The 19,114-nt window shown below is 34.0% G+C and overlaps 1 protein-coding gene across 4 annotated transcripts in view; it reads left to right on the top strand.

Annotated features, from left to right (window-relative positions):
- Window positions 1,101-19,114, top strand: part of LOC109850718 — an 18,320-nt gene continuing 306 nt past the window's right edge. The window contains exons 1-7 of one of the 4 annotated variants that reach the window (XR_002249513.1): window positions 1,101-1,347; window positions 1,449-1,521; window positions 16,689-16,740; window positions 16,817-16,886; window positions 17,948-17,999; window positions 18,539-18,643; window positions 18,850-18,941. Coding sequence is in view for 3 of the 4 variants with exons in the window: in XM_020420781.1 (XP_020276370.1) it covers window positions 1,258-1,347; window positions 1,449-1,521; window positions 16,689-16,740; window positions 16,817-16,886; window positions 18,850-18,936 (372 nt within the window). In the remaining variant the exon portion in view is untranslated. Of the gene's footprint in view, window positions 1,348-1,448; window positions 1,522-16,688; window positions 16,741-16,816; window positions 16,887-17,947; window positions 18,000-18,538; window positions 19,109-19,114 lie in introns of those variants that run through there. The other 3 variants (XM_020420782.1, XM_020420783.1, XM_020420781.1) reach the window with 3 other exon arrangements.

Genomic DNA, 19,114 nt, shown 5'->3' on the forward strand with positions numbered 1-19,114 from the left:
CTAAATTAGAAATTTTAATATATATATATATATATATATAATTTTTTAAATGTTAGTATATTTCTTGTAACTCTAAAATTTTGAGGGTGTCTTTTGCAATTATTAAAACTATAGATTAATTTTGAAAAATATTAAATTTTAGCGGTCTACCAATCGACGAATTTGATGTGTGCTAGTTAAAAATTTTGAAAATTTAGAGTTTTTTTTACGATTTTTAAATTTTGAAGGAGTTTTTTAAAAATTTTGAGGTTAATTTTGGCAAATTTTAATTTTTTAGGTGTCTAAGGGTAATATCTTGAATTCATCTTATTTTATTTACAAATTTTAGAATTTTAGGGTGGCTTTTTATAATTTGAACTTTTGAAGGTGTTTCTATAATTTTTGAGATATTAAGGGTGTTAATTAAAAAATTTAAATGTCAAAAATTTTAGGTGTATCATGGTAATCTCTTGAATTCATCTGTGTTGTTTGTAAGTTTTAAAATTTTAGAATTTTAATGTGCTTGTCTGTAATTTAAACTTTTAAGGGTGTTTTTATAATTTTTAAGACATTGAGGTGTTAACTGTAAAATTTAAATTTTTTGCAAACTGATGTTAATTTTTTAATTTCATGTTTTTTATTTTAAGTTTTGAGACATTTGGATGAGTTTTATAATTTTGAACTTTTCAGGGTCTTTTCTGCAATTTTAAAACTTTTTATGGTTTTTTGCAATACTTCATGTATTATAATATGTTATCTACTTGTAATTTCTTTATCTTAACAAACTAATATCATTTTTATGTTTTATATATTTTATTAATATTAGTTTTTTTAATTGTTAAGCTAAACATGGTTCACATAGGATTAGGATAATATATGATTATGATTAGGATAGATTAAGATATAAATAAAATATTCAAAATAGTGAAGGGTAATATTGACCATTGAAAATTAGAATTTGATTATAGATAAGGTAGTTCAAACTATAAAGGGGTATATTTGTCTAAAAAAGATTTTTCGAACTCGTGCTTTTAAAAGGAGTATGATATGATATGATATATATCAGTAGTGCCAAAAATAAGTGAGAGTATATAAGTGCAAAGCAAAGCGATATTGGTTATTTAATAAGTGCCATTAACCCAAATTGTAAATGAAAATAAATACAACTATTTGGAAAACCATCTGATCAATCACTTTTTTTCCCTTCTTCTCAAAAGAATGCAGAATCGAAAACCCTAATCCAATCTCCGCGGGGTAATCAATTCTTGATCAAAAGTAATGGAAGCCGCGGCCGAGGAAGAACAGGATGGGCTCTCAGTTCATTCGCCAGGCCAAGCTCCCCCTTCGTCGGCCTCCTCTTTACCTAAAGTTCATTCACTTGTTATTTTTTGTCTTGATTTTAGTCCTTTGTTTTTTTATTTTTGAATATTGGACGTATAATTTCGTGATTCTGTTTTTTAATTGCCCAGGAGCACTCGCAGGTCGATTTGGAGCTGAGGATTTTGGAAGCTCTGGAAATCTACCCTCCCTCCAAATTAAAAGGTTTTCCTCCTCCTTATTTTTTTTATTTATAATATACTTGGCTACCTTTTTTGTAGTTATGTTGGAAAATTATCGTGTAAATGTGCCTATACTTATTTCAATCAGGAAGTTCCTTTAGGCTGCGTTTGGCAAGGGGTTAAGAAAGGAGGAGTAAGGATAAGGATTAACTTAGTTAATCCATCGTGAAGGGTTAAAAATATTCTAAATTCATTTGGATTAGATAGTTAAGACAATGAGTTAAGTCTTTTGTGTTTGGCAAACGAAGAAGGGGTAAGGAGATTAATTTCATTATTTTTAAAAAAATACCACTTTCGTCCTTACTAATAATTTATAAATAATTGTCTCATTAAAATAAAAGGAGCTTGAAATTATGTAAAGCTGATTATAAAAGTATTACAATTTGGTTTTATTCAATAAATGACTGTTCTGAAGGTAAATAAAAATAAATTATCATTTTTGCGTCATTTTAAAAGCTAAAGTGAGATAATGAGCTAACAAAATATTATATGGCTTATTATCTATCAATAAACCTAGCAAAAAAGATCTGATTATTCAAGGAAATTGAAACAATCTACTCAATAGCTCTATATAAAATTATATTTTTTTGCTCATATAAAGATAATAAAAGACACAATTCAACGTCATTATACTTTAATATTCGACAACTATTGATATCAATTATTCCATAGTTGTAAAACAATCCTGTTGCGAAGCTGCTCACCCCTTAAACTTTCATCTGCACCAACTATGTATTGGGGTCTTTTTCTTCCTCATCATCTTCATCCTCATTCATCTCTAATCCATTGAGCATATTAAAGTATTTATCATTTCCTTGATGCCTTGCAATAAAATTATGAAGAACACAACAAACTACAACGATTTTGATTTGAGTTTTATAAGAAAATAAAGCAGTAACTTTCAAAATTTTGAATTTTTGCTTTAAAATCCCCCATGCCTTATCTTCACAATTGCAGGAATATGAGATCCATCATTTGCTCCCAATGCTTTCTACAAATATAAAAGAAATATAAAGTTCTAATGTACATATACATACACACATACACATTTAAAAAGAATTCATAAAAGATATGCTGAGAGCTCTACCTTGAAGTATGAGAAGAAATTGGGATTCTCTCGAATCTTAGGATGAATGTCTACGTTAACCGTGGGAAGTTGGATATAATCTTGTTTCAAAGATAATATAACATTAAGCACATTATTAAAATGCCTACTAAAGTACTAATAGTCTCTCCTGAATGTTAAAATATCTCATATAATACTCGATTTGAGAGGGCATGCGAAATTTCGTATAAAAATATACATAGTTGTTCATTGCAGCTTAAATATCTAGTTGACCTTAAAGCATTTTTCTCAAGTAGAACATTTTTTAGCAAAAGAATTGCCTCAGAACTCATTCGGAAGCAAGAATATGAACGATCAAGATGTCCAGTCAACATATCTTCTACAAGCATATGATCAGAGAATGACCTAGTTCGACATGGACGAGGTACCTACTTCATCACATTTGATTGATTAATGACACTTGTATCATCTCGTTCCACATGTACTCATCCTCATCCTCATCATTCAAAAGCAACGCCTCTATAAGATCATCTTCGTCATCAAGTGCTTCAATATCATCAATACTAATATCGCTTGCAATATATTCAAATGCATTCATCTTCAACCAAATTAAAAATAAAAAAAATTAGACAATTTGTTATAAAGAATGACAGAAAAAGTGATAAAAGCATGAATTTTATTTACAAAACCTTATCCTAATTTTTTTTGGAAGCCGGCTTCAATGCATTACATTAGAGAAAAATAAAAAATAAAGCTGTAGTATAAGAAAATGAATATGACTACCTGCAAAAAAGATGTCTAGCTATACGATTTCATTACTACTTATAATTAATATTGTTGCAGTAAGATAAGTTTTTTTACCTCAATCCTGTAACGTGTATCAGGTGGTGGTATCTTCAATTGTAATTTCCAATCAGGAGAGCTGAGACATCAAGAGAAAGAAAGCAGAAATTAAGTAGCAGTCCAAAGAATCCACTGCTGATTAACAAATTATTCGCCAATTAAAGGGAAACCTTGAAGAAAGGGAAAATATGAATGTATAAACCTCACTCAACATTAAAGCATAGATGGTTCCTTCTTAGTGATTTAATGTGACGCCCCTATTTTTACACATGGTTGCAGTCCTAGATGAACTCAGATATGTCAAACATGTCATGCATCTACACTGTGAGACATGTTTCACCATCGCAGTAATATCTTTCTAGTGGAATCAATGACAAGTGTAGGTACAAAACATACAAAATAAGAGAAATAAATGCAATAAACATAACATAGAAAGAGATCCAAATCAACATACTCATGTCCTAACTGAATAAAAACTAAGTACAACTAATGTCTGAAATAAATATGAAGTAACTTAATACATAGAGTCAAATGAAATAGTACTAAGACACACAACCTTTACAAAATAAAATATAAGTCTAATGATTAACTAAACCATAATTAAATGTCTGTGGAGTATCAACTACTAAAAATAAGCGACGACGACTATGCTGTAAATCCGTCAACCTGCGGCTCTCCAACACTCTGATCCGCTGCCTGAAAAGAAGGAAAAACAAAAAGAAATATTACAGCATCAGAGTGCTTTAGCAAGATCATCTCCATCCGCTCCTAGGGGAAGGACTACTAAATATGATGAAAGCTCTACCTATTATGCATAGTCTATCTAAATCATTTACATTGTATCTAAATGAGATTAATATTTAGAAACCCACAGCACGAGACGTAGTACTTCGAGCGAAATAATCCGAACAAGAAAACCCTCATGTATATACCATCTCAAATTGTGAATTCCTAAATATCAATTCCAAGAAAACAATACAGAAAAGTAAAGTTACTGCAATATCATAAATATCGACCATATAACGCGCGCTACCCTTAGGTAGATGATGTGGATACAAGAACTAAATCTTCTGTAATTCCCAAACGTGAAGTAATCCGGTCATAATATAACTCAGCGGTGAATCGTATTCATAAATGGCTTCCGTCAAAAATTCAGGTTATCAGATATATCACAATACAATATCTCGTAAGGTTTTATAACTCATTGCATTATCATGCAGAACGGACTATCAAATCAGGCATCTTAAATATGTACACGGCTCATTAGTCTCATTGCATCACCGTACGGGACAGACTTCCACATCAGGTATCCTAAAAGTACGGCTCTCTAGCCTCATCACATCACCGTGCGGGACGGACTACCAATTCAAGTATCCTAAAATCACGACTCAATGGTCTGTACTAAGGACATATCGACGTACTATTCCAAGTAGTACTGAACTGTGCTCATCAACGATATCCATATATGCATACATATTATAATTAATTGTTAACTCAAACATGATCGAAACAATACCTGTAATAATCCTCTTCGGGATATCTGTGTATGTGCCACAACTCTATTCGTGTACATCCATGGTTGCAACTGTGTCATCGTACGTCTCGAACCTCATGTTCACGACTAATCGTGCAAGAAAAATCACCTCATACAAGAAAATAAGCGTCGGTCGACTGCCCCTAGGGCATCAGTCGACCGAAGGCAAATGTGCACAAAGTGCATTCGAAAAAGACCCTATCGGTCGACCGATTGCTATCAGCCAGTCGACCGATCAGAAAAGATTTAAATATCTTGGGCGACACAATCGGTCGACTGATCCCTAAGGACCGCTCGACCGATTATAGGAAATATGAAATTCTTCCAGGTTCTGTGTTTTGCACTTTTACTGAAAAATTGATTTTTATTAGCAGGATTAATTAAACATGATTAACTCTGTTCATTACACAAATATAGATTAGTTTAATCAAGATCACATCACCTAAGTATCATAAACTTAGGATTTAAACATCATAATTAACAAAAATTCCCAATTAATTAATAAACTAGGGTTTTAAACCACATTAAAACGTAAATTAACAATTAAATACGGCTCTAATGATCATGATCATCTATTTCTATAAATTACAGATTAGTTCAACTGATTTCTTCATGGGTTTAAGATTTTATATCACAAATCTAGGTATTGAAAACATCAGAGATTATAATAAGTCGTTACGCTACCATTTTCTAATATCATGGAATAGCATGGCCCGGGGCTAAGGTAACTCCAGTGGGAGAGCCGTGTTATGGGTGACCTTATTGCACGGTTCAGAGAGCACTTGTGTATGTGATGCAAGTGAACGTGTACGAAAAAGCTGTCGTAAAGTTTCGTTGTTCGTTCCGTCGTTGACCCTATCTATGTTTCTGCAAGGCCAGCACCGGATCAGCCATGATGGCTCCCTTTTAAGTCCTCAAGGGCCTCTTGAGATTCTCTCGTCCAATGCCATGGTTGGTTCTTCTTAAGGAGATTAGTCAAAGGTGCAGCCCGACCCGAAAAGTAAGCTTTAAGCATTAGATTAAAACAATTAATTCACTAAAACATGATTTTTAACTAAGGAAAAGGTTTGGAGGAAGATGATCTTGCCTCAAACGTCGTGTTGAACTTCAAAACACGTGCACGCAAGATCATTCTTCACCAAGATCGCGAATCCCGCCCTCCTCTCGATAAGTGCCTCACGAACTCTCCCAAAAATCACAATTTAGGGTTAGGGTTTTGAGAGGGGAGGTGGCTGCTGATAAATCACATGAAAAGATAAAAGAAAGAGGTTTAAAACGAGTATATATACTTGTATACATAACTAGGCCTGAAATGAAACCAAAATCGACCTGAACACAAACCTACACGAAGAACTGGGATCCTGTCTGTCGACCCGGCACAACTGATCGGTCGACCGGTCGAATATCATCGGTCGACAGATCGGCCTAGGCCGGTTGACCGACCAGAACGCAGGTTGACTAACAGTTGTGTCTGTGCATGGTTTTGTGCATGTTTACACTTGTTTATTCACATATATACACTGAATCGATCTCAAATCGATTCCTAGCATACTCAATCATTAATGAATGATATTTATCATGATATAACTCATTTATTATTATTTATCATAATATATCTAAAATTACAGGATTTTACACTTAAGCAACAATATGCACAATTAAGAGTTGGTCATAGAAGAAAATGTTTATGATTTCACTACCTTTATTGAGGAGATCAAGTTTCACTCCTTCATACTTTAGTACATTTAAACATTATGACCCTAACACAAGCCAATATAACTTAATATTCACATTCCAACAGTTTTCTCAATATCATTAGTGTGATACAATCAAGATATTCAGTAGAAAACATACATAAACAACTATGCATGCATAGAGTCATCACATACATATATGCAACTGGTTGTAAAAAAAATTCACCGTAGTCCACACATAAGTAGGTTGCTTTTAGCAAAGTAGTATAATTCCAGTTATGGAATACTTACAAAGAAACTGGCAATGAAAAAAAACTACGTTTGAGACAAAACAAGCATGAAACCCAATATATAGTCATATATGCCGTTTGATGAGGACAATAATGACAAATTTCCATATTTGTTTATTTAATTTTTTTAATTTTAGTTTTGAATAAGGAAGATTTGACAAGTTTGATCAGATCTTAATTTGAGAGATTTGATGGATTTTTCTATTTTGGTAAGGTTTTATTGAGAGATTTGACTATATTTTTTTGGTTTGTTTCCATTTTTATTGCACATTGTGTGCACATAGCTTTTTTTTATAAATAAGGTTGTATAAGGCCATTGAAAGGAGATGAAGATTTGAATGAAATTTTGTTACCTGAATTTGTTAGTGTGAAGCCTCATGGGTGTGAAACCTTAGGACCGGCCTCCTGTTCCTTCTCCTCCGCAAGCCCCGCCAACACCCCCTCTTCTCCTCCTCCACAAGCGTCGTTTACACCCTCTCCTCCTCCAGAGCCACTCTCTCTCGACTTTCGCTTAACAAGCCACCAGCCCTCGCCCACTTTTTCGATCAATTAATGGACGCCTCCTCTTCGTCCCCATCGACTTCCAATAGGTTATCACCCTTGATTTTCTTCTTGCAGCCACTCCATTCCCCTACATCGACGAGCACCCGAGTCCGATAGTGAGTCGTCGAACCGAGCGAAACACATTTGCAGAGTAACAGCTCGTAGGTTAGTTGTGATTTATTTTCCAAATTATTTTTTTGTTAATCTCATTTTATTAGTTAATTGCATGAGTATTCTATCTCTAAACTCTTATAATATATTTAATGTTTAGATTATATTTGTGAGTTGATAGTAGTTGAGCATGTGACTATTAAAATTTGATATTGATTGTAGAACTTATGCATGATAATGAATATTATAATTAAATTGATTGAGATGAGAATTATTCATAATTATTGATGCAAACTTTGTTAAATTTATCTGTCATATTAGTTGTTTTGAATTTAATTCCTGTCAAAGATCATAAAATTTGGTGAAAGGATGTGTTATTTGATTTAAATCGCTGATTATGATAGACCCATTGTCCCGTTTCACATCATTTTTGGTATCAGAGTTCTAGGTTAGAAATTTTTATTTATTTATTTCTAGATCAGTTTAATTGAGTCTTTTATTTGTTATAAAAAAATTACCATTCATCTCATTTAGTTAGTGCATACCATTCATCTCATTTAGTTATTAGTGCATGCACACTCTTATAAGTCTATCCTATCGATTAGGAGAGTCTAGTGAATCGTCTAGTGAGTCCAGCATGTCAGGCAGTACAGATTCCAAACTCCTTAAAAAATTCGATGAGCTAGTAGGACAATTAGGTACCGTAGCCCAGGAGTGTAGAGCTACCCGTGAGGCCCTGACAGACTTCCAAAATATAACCAATGAGAGGCTCGCTAAGCTTGAAGAAGTGCGTGTTGCCACTCCGCCGTCACAAGGTCAAGGGAATGATCATAGGCACATCGTTCATCGACTCCCACCTCAACCTATGCCTGACGTAGATGCTCAATACTTGAGGAGCATTAAGGTCGAAGCACCAACCTTGATGGTAAGCTCGATCCACAAGCTTTCTTGGACTGGCTGAAGAACATGGATCGTTACTTTGACTGGTACGTCTTGACATGACCTCAAAAAGTCAAGTTTGCAGCAATAAAGCTTACCAGACAAGCCTGCTAATATTGATCCAGTCTCGAAATGTTAAGGCATATTAGAGGTGAGTTACCAATTTTAACTTGGTGAGAAATGACCGACGAGCTAAAAAGAAAATACCTCCCGTCATCTTTCTATCAGAGATTGCTAGACAAGTGGCATCGAATTACTTAGGGAACCAAATCTGCAAAAGAGTACGTTGTTCAATTTGACGAATTGTTTACTCGATGCAACACCCTTGAGCAAGAGGCACCAATGAAAGTCTTATCAAAGTTTAGAGCTGGATTGAGAAGTGACCTCCAGACAACTCTTTACTAGAGGAATAGATACCCTTGAGAGAGCCTACGACTTATTTCAAGATTTGGATGAGGCTAAATCCCACCAATCTTATAGGAGTCAAGATTTTTGAACTTAGTTCTCCCATGCCACTACCTCTAGTCAACCTCAGAGTCGACTTAACCCTAGTTCTTCCTAGCCTAGAGTCGATTCCAAGGGCAAGAAGTCAGAGAGAGATACAAACTTAGCCCAATAATTCAGTGTTACAAGTGTCAAGGATATGGACATGTTGCTATCATCTGTACAACCCCGTTCAGAGTTAAAATTAATAAGCTGTCTATAACAGAATCAAAATATATTATGAGGAAACCGTTCACCAGGCCGTAGATTTGACAGAATCCAACTCTGACAAGAAAATCCAAGATAGTAAAATTGAAGAACCATGTACTTCCGTTTCTTTTGAAACTACACCTATAATTGTGGAGTTGATTGAAATTTCATACAATGACAACACTCCGATTATTTTCGAAGCTACCTCTTTGATCATGGAGTTCACTGATGTTGTCTCTGAAGTTGTTCCTGAAATTGAAACTCCAATCCTTCCTAAACTCACTCCAGCGATTGAAAACATTATTGATGTTCCCTACGAAGTCCTCCCAGACAAACATGAATCTATACATGACACCCAACACGTTCTTGATTTGGTCCTTAAAGCGAATCACTCAGATATCTGTATGGAAGTTAAATCCCAAACTGAGCATAGTGAAATAACTATCATATTAGATATCAAACCACCATGCATTATGTCGACAGTCACTCACACATACACTGATCCATTTTGGGAATATATAGTGATTAGGGATACAAGTTTGAGCACGAGTGTTTTCATTGATATTCGACCTAAGTTTGATATTTTAGATGAACCACATACCTTGCAGAGTATTTCCTTTCTCTCTTATGTTAAGCGCATAAAAACACTCATCTTTCATGCATTTGTTTGCATGCTCCTCACTATCACTGTTAGAACAGGAAATTTGTTATGCATATTAACGAAGGAACGTCTAATTATTCCATTTGATAGAGGACGTCATGCATGTTAGATACTTCGTTGAGTTTACATCTGCCATTAATCGTATTGTTCGAGTCCGCATTTCATACATAGTTATTTGAGTTGATTTGCATCATTTTGTTTTGATTTTCATTGATTATATATTGGGGAATCAGTGATCTAATTTGAATAAATACATTATTAATTGAAATGTATGATATGAAGGCAGAACATAATTTAAAACTGTTAATGTTGATATTTGAGATGGTTTGGACTTGTCCAATACAGTTTCTTTTATAGTTGTTTGAGATTTGACATGATATTTATGAACTTTTCAACTCTTGAAATAATTAATGATAACATTTATATTATCGATTTGGTCATAGTTTCATTCTTAATATTGATTGATTAAGCAGTTCACAATGTTTATTGACAGTCCACTGATATAAACCTGACCCTAGCCCATTGTTTCTAAGAGTTCTTTCGCTTTATCTCACTTCTATATATTCACCCATGCAGCAGTGAATTTTGATAATATTTAGATGAATAATTTATGATGTAATCTAGCTAATGATTTGAGATGCAGGAAAATAACTGACGGTTGATTAAGATGCAAACAAAATATATTGAAGATGACAAATTTCTGCAACTAACTCGACGAAGTCAAGTTTTCTCCCACCTGGGGAGAATGATGAGGACAATAATGACAAATTTCCATATTTGTTTATTTGATTTTTTTTCATTTTAGTTTTGAATAAGGAAGATTTGACAAGTTCAACCAGATCTTAATTTAGTTTTAATTGCGAGAGATTTGATGGATTTTTTTTATTTTGGTTAGGTTTTATTGAGAGATTTGACTATATCTTTTTTTTTTGGTTTGTTTCCATTTTTATTGCACGTTGTGTGCAAGTAGTTTTTCTTTATAAATAAGGTTGTATGAGGCCATTGAAAGGAGATGAAGATTTGAATGAAATTTTGTTACCTGAATTTGCTGGTGTGAAGCCTCATGAGTGTGAAACCTTAGGACCGGCGTCCTGTTCCTTCTCCTCCTCCACAAGCGCCGCCAACACCCCCTCTTCTCCTCCTCCACAAGCGCCGCCTACACCCCCTCTTCTCCTCTAGAGCCACTCTCTCTCGACTTCCACTTAACTAGCCGCCAACCCTCGCCCACTTTTTCGATCAATCAATGGGCGCCTCCTCTTCATCTCCATCGATTTCCAATAGGTTACCGCCCTCGATTTTCTTCTTGCAGCCACTCCATTCCCTCGCATCGATATTTGCAGAGTAACAACCAGTGGGTTAGTTGTGATTTATTTTCCAAATTATTTTTTTGTTAATCTCATTTTATTAGTTAGTTGCATGAGTATTCCATCTCTAAATTCTTAACATATATTCACTGTTTAGATTATATTTGTGAGTTGAGAGTAATTGAGCATGTGACTGTTAAAATTTGATAATGATTGTAGAACTTATGCATGATAATGAATATTACAATTAAATTGATTGAGATGAGAATTATTCATAATTATTGATGCAAACTTTGTTAAATCCATCTGTCACATTAGTTGTTTTGAATTTAATTCCTATCAAAGATCATGAAATTTGGTGAAACGATGTGTTATTTGATTTAAATCGCTGATGTTGATAGATCCCCTGTCCCGTTTCACATCACTTCCACAAACAAACACACTATTGCTATTGTATAAAGTCACAACCATTAGGCCTGAAGCTAGTATACAATGAATATATCAAAATCATTCTCCTTAAGATACATAAAACTAGTATACCATGAAGATAAAAAAAGCTACAACAATCAGGCCTAATGACAATATACCATGAATATATCAAAAATATTAAAATCAGGCCTAACGTTAATACATCAAGAAGATATCAAAATCAGGCCATCAGGCCTACTGCAAATATACCATGAAGATACATAAAGCCATAACCATCAGACCTGATGCACATAGCCACATCCATCAGACCTGATGCCAGTATACCATGAAGATATCAAAATTATTCTTCACCTAGAACACCGAAACAAAGAAACACCATGTTAATGCTAAGTTCTTCATTCTGTCTCATCACTTTAGAGTAGAATGCAGGGAAAAAAGAGAAGAAAAACCTGCATACTCCAGACAGACATATAGAAACACATACAAAGACACACATGCACGCACACAAACATCCAACAACTAATAGTACAAAAGGAAGAGCATTGGAAATATGACCTGCATGGATATATATAAATAAACAAGCAAAGATGTAGATGTGTTTATGTGTCAAGCAGTGTATACACTACTGAGCATGTTGACACTGTAAATCTTTCTAAAATCAGGACACTTGGGTTAGGATAAATTACCAAGAAAATCATAATATCAACATAAGAACTCTTTGCAAATCTTAGCCTCTTTGCAAAATATTATCTAACATAAAAACCATCCAACATAGGATATAATCTAAACATTTAAAAATCATAATTCGATTGTTTGACAATAAGAAAATCACTCTTTGGAACATCAACTTCAACTAAAAGCAAGAAAACATACTACTAAACTAAATATGAGAGCACATTTAACCCATCTATTAGTCTTGACTCTTGAGACTTGAACATAAAGCATCAATTCAGCTGAAAATTTTGTTTCTCTTTAAGTAAGCTGACAAATGACTCCATCTCCTGCATGTTGCTGTCATGAGCTTGTGACATTCGTGATTGATCCTGAGAAGTTTGAGAAAACCCTTTCCATCTTGGTTGATTAAAGGACTCACATTGGAACTGGTGCATTAGAGGTTGTTGATGTTGGAAATTATAAGTCAGTGATGGATAACTAGACATTGCATTTTGTAAATCTATTTGTTTCTTGAACCATGATAATAGCATTTGACCGTTAAGCATATTAACGACATGTCTATTCTCCTTCTTTTTAATAGCTTCTGCTCCTGCCACACATAGATCACTAGTTACACCAGGTAATGCCATTCTCTTATCCATGCACTCTTTCATTTCAGTAGGCACCCCTTTTTTGGAATCTACAAGTTCTTTTAAAATTTCAACTCGCTGCTTTTGGAGCTCAATCATTTTTGACAAATTATTTTCAATTCAATACCTGATACTCGACGACGAGAAACATTTTTAAACTTACGCTTTAAACCTGATGGTTGAGCGTGGTGTTTTATATTCAGAGTAGAAATAGGTATTGGTTGTGATGGTGGTTGTGTCCTATTAAAAGGAACCTGTGTCTCTTCCACTTGTACCTCCTCCGAATCACTCAAATCTATCTCGTTATTGTGTAGCCCCTCCGTACCCTCTAATTCATTTTCTGAACTAGTGCTTCCTTCACGCTCATTGAAATTATCAGTAGTCCCAAACCACCAGCGCTTCTTATTAGATGTGTTACCTCCATATAAAAAATTCATATCATCAAACTGGGAAAAATGTTTGTTCTTAATTCTTAAATACTCATTATTCTCCTGTGGTAGAAAATTCATAATAAATATATCATAGTTTTAATTATATAAACTTCAAATTTAATATTACTAGAAATTTAGATAATACCTTTATTAATGCCTCCTAATATTTTGTAGTAGGTGCAATTACCATATTTTTACCTTCATATTAACCCCAACCTGATTTATTTTGGAGTTTGTAATTAAGGAGATATTGCTTTTTCAAAATTTTATAACGGCTTTGCATTTGTGGTTTGCCTCTGTCCTCTTGTCCACTCCTGTCTTTATACTCATCGGTAACTTTTTGCTATTTTAGTGAAATGACCTCCATTGTTCTTTCCTTTAAGAATCATTTCCTTTAATATTCCCAACAAACAATTATCTTCAGTTATAGTCCAATTCCTAGCTTGAGGTCTTGACTGCCCATCTTCGGGTTGAGATTGTGACATGAAGTTCTTCTTAGCTATTCTATATCATTAATGAGAATTTTAAAAGACGTTATTCAATTGAACAATAAACTAATCAATTATGATCTAGTTGAACTACTTAAACAAAATTTAACTGCATTCATTCCTAACAAAAACATATAACCATCAACACTCAGTCTTAAAATAATCAATTTTAACAAGAATTCAATCCACATGTATACATCTTATAATTGCATTCTTTCTGAACTAAAAAATCTAATCTACAAAGCAATCAACATTTGGTCTTAAAACAATTAGTCTTTACAATAATTCAATTCACATCATATTGGATTCAATCCAAATTCAAAGCTACTTTGCTAACAATTTTAACATTTTTCTTAAAAACATATCCAAATTCCCTCTGTTAAGCCTCTATTTCCAGCACTAATAATGTTTACAATATTAAATGTAAGAAATTGTAATGATCGCAAAAAACATAATTAAAGAAGGCACAACAATTTAGTGCATAGTTCTATGTATAAAAATTAGATTATTTTTTTTTCTTCAGAAAGGTAAGGAGAAAGTATGGAAATCAAGAAACAAGGTTTTATTTAGATAACATTCCATTTAAGTTAGCAAAAAAAAAATCATACATTTACTAAAAAGGCGAACTCTGCATATGGGTGATTTGCTTATAATTTACATGATATGATAATTTATTTGGAACAGATCGTGAAAAGATGGGATCTGTGCTTTTTTAGTAATTTTTCACAAAAAATTGAATGATTTAATAACTTGATGTTGGCTGATCTGAATCTGTACGTTGTCATCGAATGCGATTGTGATTAGGAAAATGCTAATTAAGGAAAATGCAAAATCAACATACCTCAATTCCTTTGCCTCCCATCACTTGAGATCCCAAATCGGCTGAAAATTTCTCTCTTCTTGATTGTTCCCCCTAAAATATTCATATTAATAGTTGCGAAAGATCTCTCAGGTGGAAAAAAGTAGAGGGAAAATTTTAGAGGGAAATTTTGGAGGGAAAGAAGTAGAGGGAAACAATTTGGAGGGAAAAATTGTTTGCTGGGAATTTGACTATAACTGAAAGATTTTCTTCCGAATTTCGCTACCTAATTCCCCTAATTCCGCTGCCAAGATCCAGATGAAAATATTCCGCCGCCTACCCTCGCGTGAGAAGGCGGAACAAGGCTTGTTCCACCTTCTTACGAGGAATAGTTAACCCTTCAATTCACGGGTTAAATGAGCTGTTAGGCTCACGTGTGGGTTACTCAACCCTTGGGCTTTTTTTTTGTTTGGCAGGCTAATGGAGGGTTAAACCCCCTTAACTCCTAATTTAGCCTCTTGCCAAACACAATCTTAGTAAACTTTGGCAATCAAAATGGATATATGTATGTTAGTGCAATATCATAAAATTTAAAGATTTTATTTGAAATATTTTTATTTTTGTTTCAATAGCATTCTAGGACTAGCATTTAGTGTGTTCCATATGGAATACTTGGAAACCGAAGTCACGACCATTTTCTGTCTAGTTTGTATGATGGGATACTATTGTGATCAACTACTGTTAGTGCGAGTGGCGGATCTAGAAAAGCTTTTTATTGTAGGGACGATAAGTATCTATTTACCCAAGAATTAAAAATATAATATTGTAAAACAATATTCTTGACTCGTGGGTTGAATTCCCAACTAATATGGGCTAAAATTGAAAGGAGTGCAAATATTTTTAAATTACAGGGGGCGTATTGTAAACTTAGATGGTTGTGTAATGTAATTTTACATAATCTTAGGTTTGCAACTGCCTCCCTAGGAGTGCATGTGTATCCGCCCCTGGTTGGTGGCAATACATAGTGTAGGTGTTGGCCTTTTTTGTTGAGTTTATTACTTTCTATAACGTATGGCAGTGAGTTTCCCTATGAAGACCTTCATATAGCTTAGTTTTCTATTGATGACCGGCTTAGTGGCAGAAGGGTTGGGCTGACCTGGTGGTAATTCTTTTTTTAATTCCTGCGTTGCCAGAAAAAGTCAATAACAATCACACTGTTAAAAAGAACTTAAAAGTCATTTTCATTATTTTTAATACAAGAATATTAGGTACACGGGCGAAATTCTCCAAAATTTTTTACGCATGAAGTACATGATGGTATAAAGTATAAACTAACTGCCATAGTATTTTTCTGTATAAAGTCCAGATAGTGTTTTTCCCTAATTTATAATGTTTAGTGGGGTTTTTTTTGCAAGTTCAGGGGACCTAGAGAAATTTACTTGCTCAGGGTTCGTCATCCGGGAACTAGTTGAAGGGTACCACTAGAGGAAGATAGCTGTAGGTTAACTACTTGGAGGCCCGGAGGCGGTAATCTGTCCTTGAAATCAGTACTAGTTGCATGCCTGTCCCAAAGGCTGGAATATCTTTTCATTATTTAGATCTGTAGGATAAAGTTTTTAGAAGAATTCCAACAACTCTCAATCGCTGCCATGCGGGAATGAGTGAAATAAGTTGTTCATTATCTTACAAGTCCATGTTACGGGTTGCCTAATTCATAAAGTTGTAATATCCTTTTCTCAGTCTTTGTTAGTGAAAGTATGAAATTGGTGTTGTATGATGTTGATCTTATGATCCTTGCCTGTGTGTCCTGTAGTTATGGTTTTTTGGATCCATATCCTTTAAATTGGTGTACTATTTATTGTGTTGTGAAAACCTAGTTAGGTGCTAAATGTGAACAAGGCAAGATTTTGACGTATCTAGTCTCAAAAAGAAAGTTAATACTTGTCAACTGGAACCTTTTTGTACTACTATCTTTCTTCACTACTGTCTATATTCTAATGCCAGATGAGCATGCTTAATAGGCGTGCATCGGCACTTTGTTCTTTATGGGCTGATGGAGTTCATGCAGAGGAGGTAGATATGCCCTTTTCTAGTTTATGGAGTGAAAATTTATACTGCTTGTATATTTATGAGCAATATGATCTTGCAGCTTTGACAGACACTTCTCAGCAGATGAAATTTTGCAGTTGTTAGATCGGTTCTTCAATTTGGAAATGTTGGTATGAAGCTTAACTTCCACTCATATTAGATAATGGTTATGATGAGAGCCATCTTACGATTATGATTAATTCAAGGAATATTGTTAACCTCTTATCGTTTTTATGCATTTTCTCTTGAATTTTTCAATTGGATTTCCGTTGAGGAACATATTGAATCTGTGAACTTATGTGGTAAAATTGCATGCTAGTCTTGTAAATTGTGTGCTAGTTAGGAGCCCCATTATGAGTGATATCCTAATAAGTCCTAGAAAAAAATTTAAAGGCTCTGGCAAAGATTCTTGAATCTTTTTGTTCCTTATGAATGGAAGTAGCAATGCTACCTTTGAGAAAAAATATAAATCATTTGCATGCTATCTACCATCTTTGCTTTTTTGGATTAGTACATGAGATGGTTATGCCTTTTTAGTCAAACCTTCTTAGTTTTCTCATTAAGCACTTGATTATCCTACTAGGTCATATTTGGAGGTGACGTCATCATTTTCATTGTTGTTCGTCATCTCTAGTTGCCGAAGTGCCACAGGACCAACTGTTAAGGCCTAATCCTTTCTAATTAAGATCCGTCGTTTTAGCTTTCTTCTTGAGTACTGATCATTAGTGGTTCTCAACAGACTATGGCCCTAGTATTACTTTAGTATATATTTTTGTCAGTTTGTGTGAAGGAGAACATATCACCAGAGTGAAAAATGCATATACGTATTCAAATTTCATCATCAGTCACTTCTATGTGAATCATGTGACTGTTACTCCTTTCTGAGAAAAGTGGCTAACTACACATTAAGTGCAGATTTCTATAAATAAAGCAGAAAATTTTCTTCATAAACTTTTAGGATGATCATGGGTAATTGTTTGGAGATCTTAACTATTTTTTTAATGGAGAGGGAATACTGATTATTGTTCTTAATCAATCTCATTTTGTGTGTAGTGGCTATTTAGATGTATCCTTTTATATTTGAGATGCAATAGTGCAAAAATAAATTTATTTTATTTTATTTTTCGGTTAGTTATGGTTCAAGGTTGTTGTTTAACCATCTTGTATGATCATGCAATTTTCTCATCGACAGAGTTGGAGAATGGGTATTTCTTCATCCAATATTTTGCATGATTCATGCAAAGGTAATTTTGCAACTGCCCTTCTTCCAGTTCTATAAATTTCATATGCCTTCTCCCTTAATATAAAAAACAACAAGGGAAAAACAAGACGGCGTATATTTGAAATTTGAAAGCCACAATTCTCTTGGATGAAAGAATAAATTGCCAGATTAAGTCAAGTCTGATGTTCCAATCATCAAAAATAGAAAATGAATTAAGACTAGCTTTACTACACAATCTGAATCGGTTGAATGTCTGCTACAAATGAAATATGACCTTGGACTTTATGATCCCTTTATTTTCGCTGCCTGATCAGTTTCTGTGTGCTTTTTTAGTGTTTTTCTTTCTCAATAAGAGTTAATGTGAATTTTGTGTCAACAAGAATTTACACCATATATACACTCTTCAAGCATATTCGTGGTTTAGATTCTTTTTAATATTCTTAAGTGCCCATCATCTTGTTAAACCAAGTAAATACTTGACCATTTGTGGCCATCATTCTTTTTGGATTCAGTTAACGCTCATGAGTTAATAAATGCCTAATGCAACTTTCTCCTTTACAGTAGACCTGCATTTCCATATCCACGGTTGATAGATCTTGACGAAGCGAGGATTAGCTTGGCATGCATCTGATTGGAAGTTGAATGTCTCAGAAAATTTTAATATGGGTCATTATAAGTTCTGATGTCATATTACCTGCTTCAAGAGAATGCCTTTACTTCTTTTTTTTTAATTTTTATTTATTTATTTGCTTTGTGTTCAAGGGTTTTCGCAGATGAGTGTTTGTTGTAGTATTTACGCTCATAATCAAATATTTTCTGTTTGGGCCAATGACATAGAAATACTAATTGTATATGGATTTTACTTTATCTAGAAACCAGAAGATGATGAAACAGACACTTTGAATCAAGAAGAAGGCTTTTCCCTACCACAGCAGTTCTTCAATAAGGAAGAACCATGAGACCGATTAATAAGGTATTGTCGTTTCCGTTATCACCTTTGCTATGCGAAAACACAATGCTCTTAAGCATTCAATCAAAATTTGGTTTCCTTCAGACCTTACCTCCTCTGTTTATGATCTCAAAGACTTGCTAGTTTTTGGCATATCAGCCCCCCGTTTTTTTTTTTTTCTCAGAACC

This window comes from Asparagus officinalis, chromosome 7 (assembly GCF_001876935.1).
Source record: "Asparagus officinalis chromosome 7, Aspof.V1, whole genome shotgun sequence".
Lineage (NCBI taxonomy): Eukaryota > Viridiplantae > Streptophyta > Magnoliopsida > Asparagales > Asparagaceae > Asparagus > Asparagus officinalis.